At 41.4% G+C, this 15,370-nt stretch overlaps 2 protein-coding genes across 2 annotated transcripts; both read right to left on the bottom strand.

The window, feature by feature from the left end:
- Nucleotides 1-1,278: 1,278 nt before the first annotated feature.
- On the bottom strand, nt 1,279-7,226 carry cnp (2'',3''-cyclic nucleotide 3'' phosphodiesterase). The gene is made up of 4 exons (XM_080775684.1): nt 7,166-7,226; nt 3,757-5,532; nt 3,534-3,661; nt 1,279-2,700 (listed from the first exon to the last, which is right to left on the bottom strand). Exons 1-4 carry the CDS (start codon nt 7,203-7,205, stop codon nt 2,230-2,232), a joined length of 2,415 nt encoding a protein of 804 aa, XP_080631810.1. The 5' UTR covers nt 7,206-7,226; the 3' UTR covers nt 1,279-2,229.
- Nucleotides 7,227-11,233: 4,007 nt separating this feature from the next.
- odad4 (outer dynein arm docking complex subunit 4) lies at nt 11,234-15,153 on the bottom strand (the record flags this gene model as incomplete). The annotated part of the gene is made up of 11 exons (XM_080775123.1): nt 11,234-11,371; nt 11,544-11,644; nt 11,753-11,949; nt 12,071-12,157; nt 12,341-12,548; nt 12,637-12,861; nt 13,085-13,238; nt 14,210-14,271; nt 14,386-14,539; nt 14,622-14,753; nt 15,034-15,153. The coding sequence occupies 11 exons, from the start codon at nt 15,151-15,153 to the stop codon at nt 11,318-11,320; spliced, it is 1,494 nt and encodes a 497-aa protein (XP_080631249.1). The 3' UTR covers nt 11,234-11,317.
- Between the last annotated feature and the right edge of the window lie 217 nt (nt 15,154-15,370).

Consider the following 15,370-nt stretch of genomic DNA (forward strand, 5'->3'; position numbering starts at 1 on the left):
TGTGAGTTTTGTCTGTGTCGCCCATCTGCCGATAGGCTTGGCTGATATTTCTGCTCTCCGATTGGTTGAAGAAGCACCGTGCTTCATGTTGCTTCACCAAGCTCACGCCCACCGCTCGTTCAGAGCAGAGACCTAGGCAATCACTCACTGCCAACGGTGATTGGTCAACATTGTTCTTTATCTACAGAGTAGCCAATGACTATACAATAGTCCTGATCATACCAAGACCTACACCCATTCCCTATGACTTTAAACTTCTACGGCGCACGTGTGATTTTGCCAAGCACAAGTTCACTGCCATTAATTAGTCTCAGTCTACATTGTTACAATTTTATTACTAGTAACTCCTGTGACATGAACTCTGGCACTTGTACACAGATTAGGATGTTGCCAAACACATGCACGTTCAGAGATAAGTGTTGATCGCCTCCCTGTACTATATTAATACACAATAGAAGTTCATTGTTTATACTTAATAGAATGAACATAATCATTAATATATGCAGTATTAACAATTTCACATTCACTTTAAATATTTAAGCCGCCACCTGAATATCTCGAGAACCCTACATTTATATTACATATGAGGCCATTATAGCATTAATGCTATGGACCAGAGCTAAGGCCATTATTGCTTAAGGTCATACCTCCACAGATGACAGTGATGAACAGTAGTGTATGGGACTCCATTAAAAAGATTGGATAGAAATGCACATTGAGAGAATTAGCCTATATCAAATTTAGAATAGTTTATAAATATAAAATATACATGTTGGTTCTTATTAGACTAGCACACAAAAAATGACTAATTGTTTCCAAAATGTGTCGGCACATGCACAACTGTTCAGTCCCTTAATCAAACATGGCCAGATATCAATTTCTGGCAGTTACCAACTGGATGACATGCAGGATTATAAAATGTTGTCAGGGCCTTATCAGCAAGGGTATCGACAGTGAATCCAGTCTAGACTGTTGCAGTAATCAGTAAAACGTGTCCACATAAATTGGGAGGAGTTGTGCCTGGGTTTAATAGATGGCATAGAATATATTATTTTCACAGGATCATGTGTTATAGTAGAAAACCTGTTCCCGGCTACCGGTGTACCAGTGAGGAGTGCCATCTGCTGGTTTAACCACTTAACAAAATAGAGTATAGACAAGTGTTTTCAGTTTTCAACATAAACTGAAGAGGAACACAACATGTTCATCGGTCAGCATGCCAAGCAAAAAAAACTCAAAGGACATCAGGAAAGAATGACAAATCACCTAATTCAATTTGGAGCAAAGCATACCGTTTATTAAGTGTACAAAACAAGTGCAAAAATAGTGGTTCATAGAGCTACACAAGCACAACTTGTCCTACCAACAAAACAAAAAAAAGGGGGGGGGGGGGGAACTGGCATTTTATGTGGATAAAATTGAAATGCAGTGTTGTTCAAAGAGGCTGAAAGGGATCAATGAGTTTTGCGCAGTAGAAGGATTGCAAAATGTGGACTTGGATTCACAGCATCTGATAAGTACCAAGTGCAAGGTAATGAAACAAACGCTAAACTCATCAGCAGTCTCCCTTTCAAGAGTGCACAGTGCAAAGAATTTACAAGGAAAGACTTATATTATAACATTCATTCCAGTACACTTAATTACATACCTTTGGCCCATATGCTACAACAACAAGACAGTTGCTCAAAACAGCTGAACATCAACTCACCAAAACCACAGGATACTTTTAACAGATCTCTCAGTGAGTGAGGCAAACACCAAAACAGGTGAGAAAATGTGCATTTAAGCCGACAATACAATGAAGATTGCTGCATGTAATGAAATAGTAAATACCTAATCACTCGCTTAAATGAATACTGAACAAGCTACCATTTATAGTGGGAAATCTAGGCTCAGACAGGAATTATAAAGATGAGGAAGGGAGGCTGTACTACCTTTGTTTAACACTGCATCTTATGAGACCTAAGCAAATTGCAAGGTATTGAAACTGTGGCACATTTATATGTGGTAAGATACAGGTTTTTTTTGTGGTAAGCAACTGATCAATTTTTACCTAAGTGGGTTGAAGGCATCTTGGATTGTGGTGCAAATCAACAGTAAAAAGGCACACGGCTTGTGGGTTTAGGGTCAGCTGTAACAGAACCCCTAAAAATAGCACAAACCCTCCAAAAAATTAACCTAATTCCTATTACACCATTCATCCCGAGCCACACACCCCACCTGTGCCGTTTACAATATGGTGCACTTCTTCTTTTTCTTCTCTTTGGTCAGGTCAGCCTTCTTGGGGTTGTACAAGCTAGAGAAGATAGCCTGAACAGAAATGGGCTCCCTCAGACTGAGCAGCCACCTGCCATTTCCATAATAGGCCAGAGACCCCAGCTCCATCTCCTCCACCAGTTCCCCCTGCTGGCCGTCTTGCTGCAAAGCCAGGATTTCAAGTAGATCAACGCCCGTTTGAACTGGCTCCACTCCATTGGCACAGCCCAGAGTGACGTGGGCGCGGCTGCCCAAAGGCAGCGAGGCGGCCGCAGGCACCGAGGCGGCCGCAGGAACCTCAGGCTGTGCCTCCTTCTCTTCATCGGCTGGCCAGAGCATAAGCTGCTCTAAAGAGAGTGACACTCTGGCTCCAACAGTACGAGGTGTGACAAAGAGGGCACTAAGAGTCAGCTCAAATGCAGAACCATAGAGCTCTTTAACAGCCTAGAGTAGATGGAGAGGCAGAGATAAAGTGTCAGTTCAAATCCAAAGCAAATTGACACATAGGCTGAGACTTCCAAAAAAAACCTGAATCCAATTCATTTGTATTTTTATATATATACACACACACACACACACATTTTCTATCCACTGGACCAAGCAAAGCAGTCTGAACGGCTTATTCTCTCATTGCGTGCACTGGTATGATCGGTACGGCTGAAATTCCTCCAGTGAGAAAGGTTCCATGGTGCAAAAACGAAGCTTGATTAAAATGTTTAAAAAAGTGTTATTGTTTCTGTAATTAATAATCTAAATTAATCTGTCCCAGCCATACATTTACACTCAAATCAGATTCTGGTTCAAATGTTAAACTTTAATAAAGTTTGAATTGGGAGTTAGGTAAGGTTGCAGCATATGAAGAAATGGCATACAGGAGGTCCGACAGACTGGACAAATTTATACGGAAATGGGGAGGTTACATAATGCACATTGCTGTCAATCCCATTATGGTGTGAGCGCAACGTCTCTTTTTCTCTTGTTTTCTGTTTTCTGTGAATACATTGTAAATTGATACTACCCAGGTGTAATGGCATTTCTTTTTCCCTTTTTTATTAATTTGTTTTATTTTATTTTTATTGTATTGTATTGTCTGTATTGTTTTATCTTTTATGTAAAGATTTTGTTGTGTAATGTATTTATTATTTTCTTGTCTAGTTGTTTCGTTTGTTGTCTTAAATGTTTGTGAAACTAATGGAAAAAGCAATAAAATTTTGAATCATAAAAAATATATAAAGTTTGAATTGAGGACAAGATGTTTCTATTTTTTTTACACTTACCGTTTGTTCTGCATATTCTTTTGCTCCCTCAGCTTTGCCATAGTCACAGAATTTTGTGGTGCAATGGAGAATGCCTTTGGACTGGAAATATTGCTCAAGATCCACCCCTTTCTCTGCTTCCACATTAACTGCAAAAGAAAAGGTAATCTGTAATCACAGTCACTTACTTAGGCTGCTAAACATTTTTTTCCCTTTCAATTTGTGCATAATTAAATTCACTCACAGTCTGCCAAGTGCTTCTTGAAGGCTTCTAAACTGTCCAGTGTTTTCAGGAAATCCATGGATATGCATTTGACCTTGTCCTGGGTGGTGGGGGTCAGAAACCAGCCAAAGAAAAGAGGAAGAATAGTTTCCTCAAATGGGCCGTTCATTGCTTCGAATTGGGCCTCCTTCAGATCCCGTCCAGTCTTCTTGGGTAGCTGTGACAAATCTCGGCTCCACTCGGTGCGGGGCTCCAAAAACATGACCACTAGCCGCTGTTGCTCTGCAATCTCCCCCAGGCGGACCAGCCGATCTAAGGTGTGATTAGTGTCATCCACCACTACCACCATAGGGGCAGCTTTTTGTGCGCTGCAATGGGCAACCACTGCTTCATCCAGTGCCTTGTACCCATCCATGGATCCTTCAGGGTTTTCAGGTTTAATACCGTGGTCATCTGCGGAGAAGACAGAGCAAAGGTCTTGGAAGTTGTCTGCTATGGCACGGGCCACACGGCTCTTACCACTGCCTGGGAGGCCTCGGAGGACAACAAGGGTACGAGAGGCTTGCAACGAAACTTTGGTCTGTTCCTGATCCAGAAGGGCAAAAGACAAAGAGCCAGGAGCAGGTTCTTTCTCATCTTCCTTCGGTTCTTCGGTTTTCTTCGGTTCTTCCGTTTCATTTAGTTCAGCTTCCTTCTCTTTGAGCTCAGCTTCCTTCTCTTTGAGCTCTGCCTCCTTCTTTTCCTTCTCTTTGAGCTCTGCCTCCTTCTTTTCCTTCTCTTTGAGCTCTGCCTCCTTCCTTTCCTGCTCTTTGAGCTCTGCCTCCTTCCTTTCCTGCTCTTTGAGCTCTGCCTCCTTCCTTTCCTGCTCTTTGAGCTCTGCCTCCTTCCTTTCCTGCTCTTTGAGCTCTGCCTCCTTCCTTTTCTGCTCTTTGAGCTCTGCCTCCTTCCTTTCCTGCTCTTTCCTCAGCTCGTCCTCCTTCCTATCCTGCTCTTTCCTCAGCTCGTCCTCCTTCCTATCCTGCTCTTTCCTCAGCTCGTCCTCCTTCCTATCCTGCTCTTTCTTGAGAAAGGCCTGCTTACTTGCTTCCTCTTTCATGAGCTCTTCCATTTTCCTTTCCTGCTCCTTCTTGAACTCCGCCATTTTCATGTCCTGCTCTCTCAGAAGCAGTTCCATTTTTCTTTCCTGCTCTTTCTGGAGCTCTGCCGCCTTCCTTTCCTCCTCTTTCTGGAGCTCTGCCATCTTCATTTCCTCCTCTTTCTGGAGCTCTGCCATCTTCATTTCCTCCTCTTTCTGGAGCTCTGCCATCTTACTTTCCTCCTCTTTCTTGAGGATTCCCTCCTCTGTTATAGCCACTGGAAACAAGCTTGCCTCCATCCGAGCTTCTGGAACTGATTCGACCAATTTCTCTGGCTCTGGTTCAGGGGCAGCCGCTGACAGAGGTTTGTCTGGTGTGTTCTCCACGACGTTTTCTGTTTCTGTGCTGTTCGAAGCTTTAACTGGGTCAGGGATCGTTTTGGGTAGCCCAGCTAGTTCCGTCACTACATTAGGCAGCACTACCAGTTCACCAGCTCCCTTCTCTTGTACAGACATGTCTTCAGGTTCCACAGTTTGAGACAGTAATGTCAATGTTGGTGGCGATGCATCCATCCCTTTCATGGGCGTTTTCTCTGCCTCATGGCCATTCATCGCAAGCTTTCCAGCATCTCCCACCACTGGGGATGGTAGCTTGTCAGGATGTGAATTCTCTGCCAAAACCTTGTGACTCTGCTCAGTAGCCATGTTTAACTGCACACCACCTTAAATAAAAACAAACAAATACAGTAAGTCAGCATTGAGTCTGTAGTGTACAAGCATATCAATGGTCTGTGCTCTCATGCTCTGAAACAACTTGCCAACTACAACCACAGTGCTGAATGTATTCAGATGTTGCATTTTGGACATGACATTATAATTCCAAATAAGCTTATCAGTACCATGGTCATAATGTATCTGTAAGTCTACTACAATTCCCCAGCCATTCACATCTGCCTCAAAGTGTCATAGATCAATATAATTTCCGAATGCAATGATTACAAAAAAATAAACCAATCTCCCATTTGTTTGATTTAAAAGCATTCAACAACCTTCACCAATGTACTTGTCATGAGCTGCTCAATGACCAACAGCTTGCCAACTAAAAGCATTGACCAGGATGGTGTCAAATTTCCATGGAGTTGGAATACGAGAAATAATGGTTTAAGTCACCATTAATCCAATAACAGGGGGTTTGGAAGGGATTCAAGGGAAGCATATGAGGGTGACATTATCTTCCTGTAATCCACTAGATATTGCTAACAGCCCCATGTTTTACACTGCAGTTCCTAAGCCAATTAATTATACTTGAGGGACATCATTATTTATTTTTTAAGCATCCATGCTAATTTGAAGCAGAATTTTAAATATTGCTGTGGAATCTTGTTCCACTAGCACTACATACCGATTAGTTTACCTGCTGCTTAATAAAAGCCTAAAGGCAAAGGGCTTCATGGCCCAAATTAAACTAGTCATGGTCCCATTTAAGCTTTCAAACTATAAAAGTATAATTCAGATAAAAAGCAAAGTATTAGGACACAAAGGTATGTTGCCCTATGACGACAAGCTGGGTTTATCGTTCACACCCTGTGTGACCGAAACAGCTGCGCTAGACCTAGCCTAGCGGAAGACAAAGACCTCATCATCATGATAAATGAATAGTCGATATACAACAAAAAAAATGGGGGGGGGGGGTAAATCAAATATAACACGTAAGCAAACGCTTAGCTTAAAACGAAGTCCAATCATTTCAGGGAAATGCCATGCGTGTCAACATTGAAGAACTCTCATAACCTCACTTTATCCGTTACCTCCGTTAAATTAAATACAGCTGAGCGTGCCAAATCAGACGCCCTTGTCGGAAAAAATGCAAACAAGACATCGGGATTAAATATTCACGATGTCTATTCGATGATGATGCGAAACATGGCTACATGGCCTGGTCATCTCCTCTAGTGCAGTCTACACTACATGATTCATAGTGATTTATATGGCGCACAGGGAGAGCATGGCCATCCTTTTGTTTAAAATGCTCGCCCAAAACATTCAGCACATAAGAGAAAGCCGGTAAATAAAAGAAAGGCAAGTTTAAGAAGCTAAAGTCACATACCGGTATTCTCAAAATAAAGTCAATTCGATAGGTTAATTCAATGTTAAATCACATTGCAGTACATTTTAGTCGAGGACTGCCTTCATCATGCACCACGCCAGCCAAAAACACCGGCGTGGCACTGAACCACGCCACGTACAAACACTCTGTGTGTTACAAAGATAAGGGACGATATCACGCTGGATAAATACAACTTGTGAAAGCAGATCACCTGCAACCATGACAAACGTGCGTGTTTGGGAGCTTACCAAATCTGCTGCTGGAAATGTCAGTGGCGCCGTGGACCATGCGAGCCTTCGTTTACAATGACAGGGCAGTCCACGCCCCGTTTTTGAAGAAACAAAACGGGAAAGTAGAATCTAACCCCATACCCCAGAGGGACGGTCGAGTTGTGATTGGCCAGTTGGTTGTTGGGCAATTGGACAACTGTTAATTTTTGTAAAATAAATAACACACACACACACACACACACAACACACACACACACACACACACACACACACACACACACACACACCAAGTAGTGGACAGATAATAGTTATGAAAGTTTACATATTCTATTATCTATTATTACAATATCAAGTTATCAATTATTTAAGTAGGCTATGAGGGAGATATGGAGATCTTGCTAGCTTTTACATACAGTTACAGACTCATTGATGATATAATAATAATAATATAATCTGGGGAGCTGAATCTGTATTTTCTTGAGAGATTACTTGACAACCAGTTAACCAATCGTGGCGCGTGCGACCATCTCCCCGCGCTATGGGATCGAATCTACTCCTGAAACTACTGGCGCGCTAGAGGGGTGGGGCTAGGGCTAGGCCTCTACTTGAGTGCTACTGCTTATGCTTTACATCTGTCTGGTGTGTCCGTCATTCGTCGTTCTATAGTGAATTTTTGATAAACGAAACGGCTCTTTCAGATTTTTCATATTCCATTATGATTGGCTAAGATCGGCATCCAGCCCACAATATTGTGTGATACGAGGTGTACTTCCGTAGGATGTTTTTGCTATTTTTTTTTGTTGCTGTTTTGGCTTTTATAGGGAGTTAGGGACCATGAACTGTCAGAAAATGATGGGGTTCAAATTTTCCTGAGCCCCACCCTTAGAGTATATGGCCCCACCCCTTTTCTGAGGGGTCATCTATTTTGGGACCTCCCATAGTACGCTATACAATTAATGTCTACAACATGACCATTAATATCTACAACATATGTTGTAGTTCGGTGGTCACCTCTACACCGAAAATCCAGACTATGAATGAACCGGAGCCGTACAAGGTTTCTTCGACTATGCATGCATGCACCTCTTGGTACCACAGCACCTCAAATGCCCTTAAAATAAGGTTCCAGACTTCCCAAAACAAACTGGTCAGGCTACTACTTGGCGTCACTCCCAGAACCCACCTCACCCCTGCCCATTTTGACAGGCTGGAATGGCTTAGGGTTGACGACAGAGTGCAGCATCTTGCAATGGGTCTGGTCAACAAGATTTGCTACACTACCACTACCAAGATACCCTGTCTAAATACTTCCTTAATGTCAACGAAGTCCACACCCACAACACCAGAGGGAGTTCAACAAACCATGTGCAGATTCGGCACAAACAAGGGACTAAATTCATTTCGCTCCTATTCCACCAAAATGTGGAACTCCCTACCAACAGTCATTAAGACATGCAAAACTGGCCCCACCCACCCCTTTTCCCCTCAATGTAGAGGGGCCTTCCGCCAATCATGATCGAGCGGGGGCAGGCCTTGGTGTGCCTGTTGGCCTGTTGCGTGTCCCCCCACTGTAGTGTGTGCATGTGCACATCTTGTTACCGGGGCAGACCGTAATTTATAGTTCTATTGTGAATCAGCAGCCTTTAATTAGAGGCAACCTTATTAGAGGTAACTTATTAGAGGCATATAGAGAACATCCAAATAATGGATAAAGCCTTGGCCTGGAAGAGAGGTCATCAGGTCGACGCTGGCCTTAACCTTTCTACTTGTTGGTTGTTTTTATGTCATACTTGCACGGATGGTCTAGTACAGGTATTTGATTCTATTGTGAATCAGCAGCTATTAATTAGAGGCAACCTTATTAGAGGTAACTTATTAGAGGCATATAGAGAACATCCAAATAATGGATAAAGCCTTGGCCTGGAAGAGAGGTCATCAGGTCGACGCTGGCCTTAACCACAACACTCTCCAGTTGGCCTGGTCAGCAGTAATTGGTCAAATCACTGCCCCTCTCATCCAGGATCCAGCTATTGTCCTTTCTTAATGCAAGAGCCAACAGGAGGCTCCCTCTGCCTTGTGTGTTCTTGGGGGATTGCAGGCCCTTAGAGGTCTCTAGGACTGTGGCTTGCGTCCTGCCTAGGGTCCTCCTACGTCTCAAGTCCTTGTCCACACTTGGCCTTACTCTGGTGTTTTTGAGTCAAGGTGGGTTGTTTGAGCCTTCTCTGCGCAATAAACTTTCTGCACCAAAAAAGTGCAGATATGTCCCCAGTGTCTACTCTACAGGTAGGAACCGTCCCATCCCTACACTCCAAAGCCCAAACCAGGAAGTGTCCTTATTCTTTCACTATATGGCCCCTGGTCTCTGCAACATGAAAACAGAAATCATGTGCTTACGCTGAATAGAAGTGAGACTAGGGGAAGTGGTGTGCATTATGAATAGCTCTGATGAGGAAATGTTGTTCACACAGGGGAAAACTGATTCTGAGGTTGCAATGAATGAGGTCAAAGCTTGAGAAGCTTTTGTTCTCAAATCCAGTGACTGTGACTGTATTTTAGGCTATAGGAATAGACTAATTTGTTTCTACATACTCCTTTCTGTACATCATTACTGTCCGTCAGTCTGGTTTTATGGCTCTGTTCCAAAAGCATAGGTATATTTGCAACATGTGTAATGGGCAAAGGAAGACAGACTAAAAGCTGCACTATGTAACTTTCCTCTTCTACCTCGGATTTGAACCAGCATTTTTTTACCATTGATCTTATAGATCTTATAGAATCTTGACCATCAGGTCAAAATTCCTGTCAGATCCTGTGTCTAGGTGAGACATGACCTTTGACAAGATCCTAAATATCTCAATAAAAGCAGGGAGACAAAATACAACCATATGTATAAGTTATATTGATTAACATACTCTTTTTATTACATGTATTTTACAAAATAATACTATTTTGGTATTGGCATATTTCATGCTTGCTTCAATGCACAAATACAAACAAGCTGAGAGAATGAGTGCCGACTGTGACCAGAACCTTGAACACTAAAAGGAAAGGCAAAGTGATTTGGTGACAATCATCAACCAGAACCAAATAAATGTGTCTAGATTTAACAAGAACAACCTGTCAAATCCAAAAGGCCAGGAGGTGGAGCAATTGAGCTTTTTTAAGAAATGTACAGTATAGAGTAGAGTCAGTAGACCAACCTTCAAGTTTAGTTCAGATTACATGGAATGCATTTACTCTCGTCTTGTGTGACACAAAGCTTTCCAATTTGGAAAACTGCAATTAAAGGCTGCAAACAAAATAGTTGATAAAGATAAAGAGACACCATATACATTTTTTTAAATACTTATTTCCATTTAATTGAAGTGATCTTTTTAAAGTATAAACTAAGACATATTACAACAACCATTTAGCAATATTTTGTCTGTTCACAACATTTACTTCTAGTGATATTTGTACTTAAACCCCAGCATTGGTATTTTGAAGAAAGCTTTTGCTGAAATTAGCATTGATAGGTCAATACAAAAACTGCTACGAAGATAAAACCAGAAAAATCACTAAGACTTGTTTACATCAGGGCCCTCCATTTTCTTTTTATCAGAACATTTAAAGACGTACAAATATACACTTCTATGAAAAAAGGGAAATCATACAGTGAAAGAAAGAGCTTTCAGTGAAAGCTTTCCCCACAATAACAGTAAAAAGAAGAGTGTATTGAGCCCTGAGGTACTCTGGTTACCCATATGAGGTTTAAGTGGTTTTAAGGTGTCCTGTTTAGATGTGGGTACCCTTCTTTAATAGCAGAACTCTGTACATGCAAGCAAAGACATTTATGCAAAACATAAAAATAAAGTATTTTAAATGCCATTAAATTCAAGATGATTATTCCTGAATATTTAGACAGATGACAAATTACATTTGCAGGGCTAATGCAGCGTATGCAGTAATATTGAATGCAGAACATGATACAATGTCTTATATATTTATGTTTTCATAGCTATGTTGGTTTCTAAATCTTTCACCACAAACGTATGCATCTGTGTTGTATAATAATGGAATTATTTATGACCAATATCAAAGAGAGAGAGAGAGATCAGTAGTACAAATAACATTGAAAGTACTATAAGTTTCCTTTTGATAGTTCAACTTTTATTTGTCCCCTGCGGGTCTTTAAGTGTCACCACTCGTTTTATTGTGCTGATGTTGTCTTGCCTCGCGAAGGGCCTGAAAAAGGACACACAGTGTTAAAGTGTGCATGTTAATTTAAGGGTTGATTTGTAGAGGTTAAATTAACACTCTTTTAAATTAACAATTTTGGTGCACTGCAGGTGGATAATTGTCAGTGAACAATGACATCATGCAAGAGCAGAACAGACATTAAGTGATGAGAGGTCACCTTCTGAATGGCATCCTTGGCAAGGTCATCTTGTAGCACCTTAGCATGGAACAAGGCTTTTTCAAAATTTGACACACTAGATTTGAAGTTTCCCAGCTTCACTGTGATGAGAGAGAAGGTAATTAGCGATCAGAAGAAGCTAAAGTTTAAAAGGAATGACACTTCAACCTATTACATTAATCCTGTTCTATTATGCTTTGAAGAATTACATTCTGCTTGTGCCACTAAGGCGCAGGCATTCAGCTGCCACTTCTCATCTGCAATTTCATCAGCAGCAGCGAGGGACCGGATGCCATAGTCTCTGGCTTCTGTGTAGCGCTTCAGCTCCAGGAAACAACGACCGATCTCATGGAACAACCAGGTCTTCTCCAAAACACCACAAGCCAAGGGAATCTTCTCTTCCCAGCTAAAACACAAATATGGAGAAAGGCAGAGTCGATTAGCCTTGAACATACATCTTTCCTGTTTACCAAACCCGCACATCATTCACCTAGACAAATAAATGATTTCTTTCATTCTTCACTTACACTTCGATAGCTTCTCTGAACTTTCCAATTCGGGCATAGACTCTGCCAATGTTGTCCAGAGCACGTGACTTTGCATCAGGAAGTTTGCTATTAATGAAGAAGTGAACTGTTATAGAGGAGAACAGCCAATGGGATTTCAAATATGCTGTGTGCTCCTATATGGTCTCCACATGAATTAAATTAAATTATTGCTTCTTTTACCATTTTCTCTTATACCGACTCTCTTATACTTGTATAATTTAATATTAAATAATTTGAATGTTTAATCACCACTGTGTAGCCAGCTCCAGATCCTTCTGGTGGTTCTCTAGTGCTTTGTCCATATTCCCCAGATCAATGAGGGCATTCCCAATGCAACTGTGTAGGTTTCCCAGCACCTCTTTCTTATTAGGTACCACTTCCTCTGACCACCCCAGCACGGTTTTCATGACATCTCGAGCTTTCTTGAGGCTGACCTCTGCATTTCCAGCACTCAATACTTAAAGGGGACAAATACATCAGATTGAAAACCACCATTACAAAACAAGGGAAAATACTGAGAGGTTGCATCATGAAGTCCATCTTACCGGCATCAATCTCCTCAAGGCTGTTGAGTACAAATCGTGTGGGGTCAGAAGGTGGCTTGTGACAACTCTTGTTCCTTTTCTGTTGCATGAGCTTACGTTCCCTTTCCCGTGCATACATAGGCTTCTGCTGGTGCCAGAACTCAGTCCGTGTGTCAAGGTAGGAGATGCAGTTCACAATGACCTCCTGTATTCTCTCCCCACCACGCATCTTACCATTTACCAAGTCTGGAGACCATTAGTGGGACAGTTTAAGATGAAACATTTGCATTATAGCCTCTCATACAGTAAGTGGAATTACATACAGTAGTATAGTATGTTGTGCTAGGTTTAGGAATCAGCTGCAGTTGAACAGCAATGGCAGGCAGAGAAACTTAAAGGAAATTAATATGTGAAAGACAAAGAACAAAGTGGACACTGCTAAGAAATAAAAGACAAAGACATGACTTACATTCATCTTTCAGTAGCTTTTCAAGATATTCCCTGTCACTGTAAATCTGTCCCAGCAACTGTTTGGTTGTCCTCTCGCTCATGGTCTTCTGTTTCTGCCGCCTTGCATCCTTCCTCAGGGGCTGAATAATGCTCACAGGTTGCCCCTTATGTAGCTGTCAATTATCATGAAATAATAAACAATCCACATCAATAGGAGTGAAAATGATATGATATAATCAAATACTACACAGAAAATAGAGTGGCCTAGCCCTAGTGTGTATAAATTACTATATGGACCAGATAACTGTTCTCTGGCTCTATTCCCTGAGAAGGCAAAGAAGTTCTGACCTAGCTGGATAAGGAGCATTTCTTTCCTTTAGTATTGGCATACATATGTACTTAAAGTATACCAAAAGTAAAAGTACATTATGTTTTCAAAATGTATAAAAGTACCACTCTTAGCCAGTTCTCCATAAAAGTCAGAGGTTCTTTACTCTGGAATTCACAGCCAGCCTCTTGAAGTTACCCTCTCCAATTTATTCTAACGTAATGTAGCACGCACACGTGCACGCACACACACACACACACACACACACACACACACACACACACACACACACACACACACACACACACACACACACACACACACACACACACACACACACACACACTTCACAAGTGTAAATAATGTATTTCTTGTTGTTTTTGTTTCTGTTATTTTCCATACCTATGTTTGATTACTTTGTCTTACTATTTGTATATTACTATTTGCACTCACTTCTCTTTTATTAATGTTACCTTTTTGTACTGTTTTTTATTGTGCGAAATAAACTAAACTAAACTAAACTAAATAGCAGATCTACAAGCTCACAACGCGTTGTACTGTGAGCATTGCATTGTATAAAATCTCCAAAGTAACTAAAGTTTTCAAATAATAGTGGAGTAAAAGTACAATATTTGCCTCTGAGATGTAGTGTACTCTACTGGCCACTATAGGTGTTGCAGCTGTACGCTCTCTCTCACACACACACACACACACACACACACACACACACGTCACACAGAGAGAGCTGCCTAATGCAGCGGTAAGGCACGGCTCAAAAATGAAAATGGTGGGAGACAAGTAAATAATAATGCTTACCTCCTCATCCATATCAAAGATTGACAGATGTTCCACATCCTCTAGTTTAACAGAAGAAGGGCCTATAGGAATCAGGATAAACACATTTGAAGAGATGGTCTTGGAGCAGGAACATAAAATTAAATACCCTATGATGTGACTATGACATAATACAAAAGAGTACTTTTCTGACTTACTGCCCACAGAGTTTTCAATAGCTTCTTGTGCTTTCTGGATACCAAGTCTGAACTCCTGCAGCTCTGGGCGCAGTTTGTGTCCTCTGTGGTAAAACACCAGTGCAAATTCGAAATCGCCCATGGTGTACAGTGCCTCTGCTTTACAGTACAATCCCTAGAAGAGGCATAGAACAGACATGTTTTCCTGCACAGCATCAATTCACTTTCGACATGAAATAAAATAAAAATCATTTCACCTTGAAAAACTTCTTGTCCCCTTTAAGAGAGGCCTCGGCATCTCTTAATGCATTTTCAGAATCCCCCATCTTCAAACAGCATTTCGATCGGGCAACGAGGCAGTTCTTGTCATCCGGCTGAAGAATCAATGCCTAAACATTTCAACAAAAAGTAATAATGAATAAGTTTCATATCAACCGAGCAGCAACTTGCAGCAGGACAACTGGCGAACATTTTTACTTCATTATGCTGGGGTTCGAAGTCACTGTCTACAAGATCAATCCATCTGAAGTCCACAGGTTGTTGTAACCGAAATATGATAGCCTATTTCAAATATCTTACTGTCAACATCACTTCACTCTTGGAGCTCTTTAACAGTGCAGCGCCAGTTGGCTTTCACAACTATCTTAACGTGTTCAACATTTAACTTACCGTGGAATAGCTTTCTATTGCCTTGAGATATTCCCCTTTTCGGTATAACTGATTTCCCTCAGCCATATAAGTATGAAATGTGCTCTTCGGTGCTTGGCCTTGGTCTCCCATGTCAAACATTTTGGCCATTTCCCTGTTGTTGTTTTCAATTACTTCCAACTTTATCCTGTATCCCGTCGATTGGTATCCTAGCAACCACCCTAACAAATACTACAGCAAGAAACAGTGCCCTCCAGCGGCGCAACAAAGTTCTGGACAGCATTACCACCCACATTACAACTCTGACCCATAGACTGTAAAGCTCTGACCCCAATGGATTCCAGAGTTCTTCAGAATT

The sequence above is a fragment of the Protomyctophum bolini genome, assembly GCF_963924005.1.
Source record: "Protomyctophum bolini genome assembly, chromosome: 11".
Taxonomy (NCBI): Eukaryota; Metazoa; Chordata; class Actinopteri; order Myctophiformes; family Myctophidae; genus Protomyctophum; species Protomyctophum bolini.

Bases quoted from the DNA above. Each gene is read 5' to 3' on its own strand.
- cnp (XM_080775684.1), bottom strand. From the start codon at position 7,205: ATGGTCCACGGCGCCACTGACATTTCCAGCAGCAGATTTG. The intron at 3,662-3,756 runs GTGAGTGAATTT...TTTCTTTTGCAG, and splicing joins CAAGAAGCACTTGGCAGACT to TTAATGTGGAAGCAGAGAAA. The intron at 2,701-3,533 runs GTAAGTGTAAAA...CATCTACTCTAG, and splicing joins AAGAATATGCAGAACAAACG to GCTGTTAAAGAGCTCTATGG.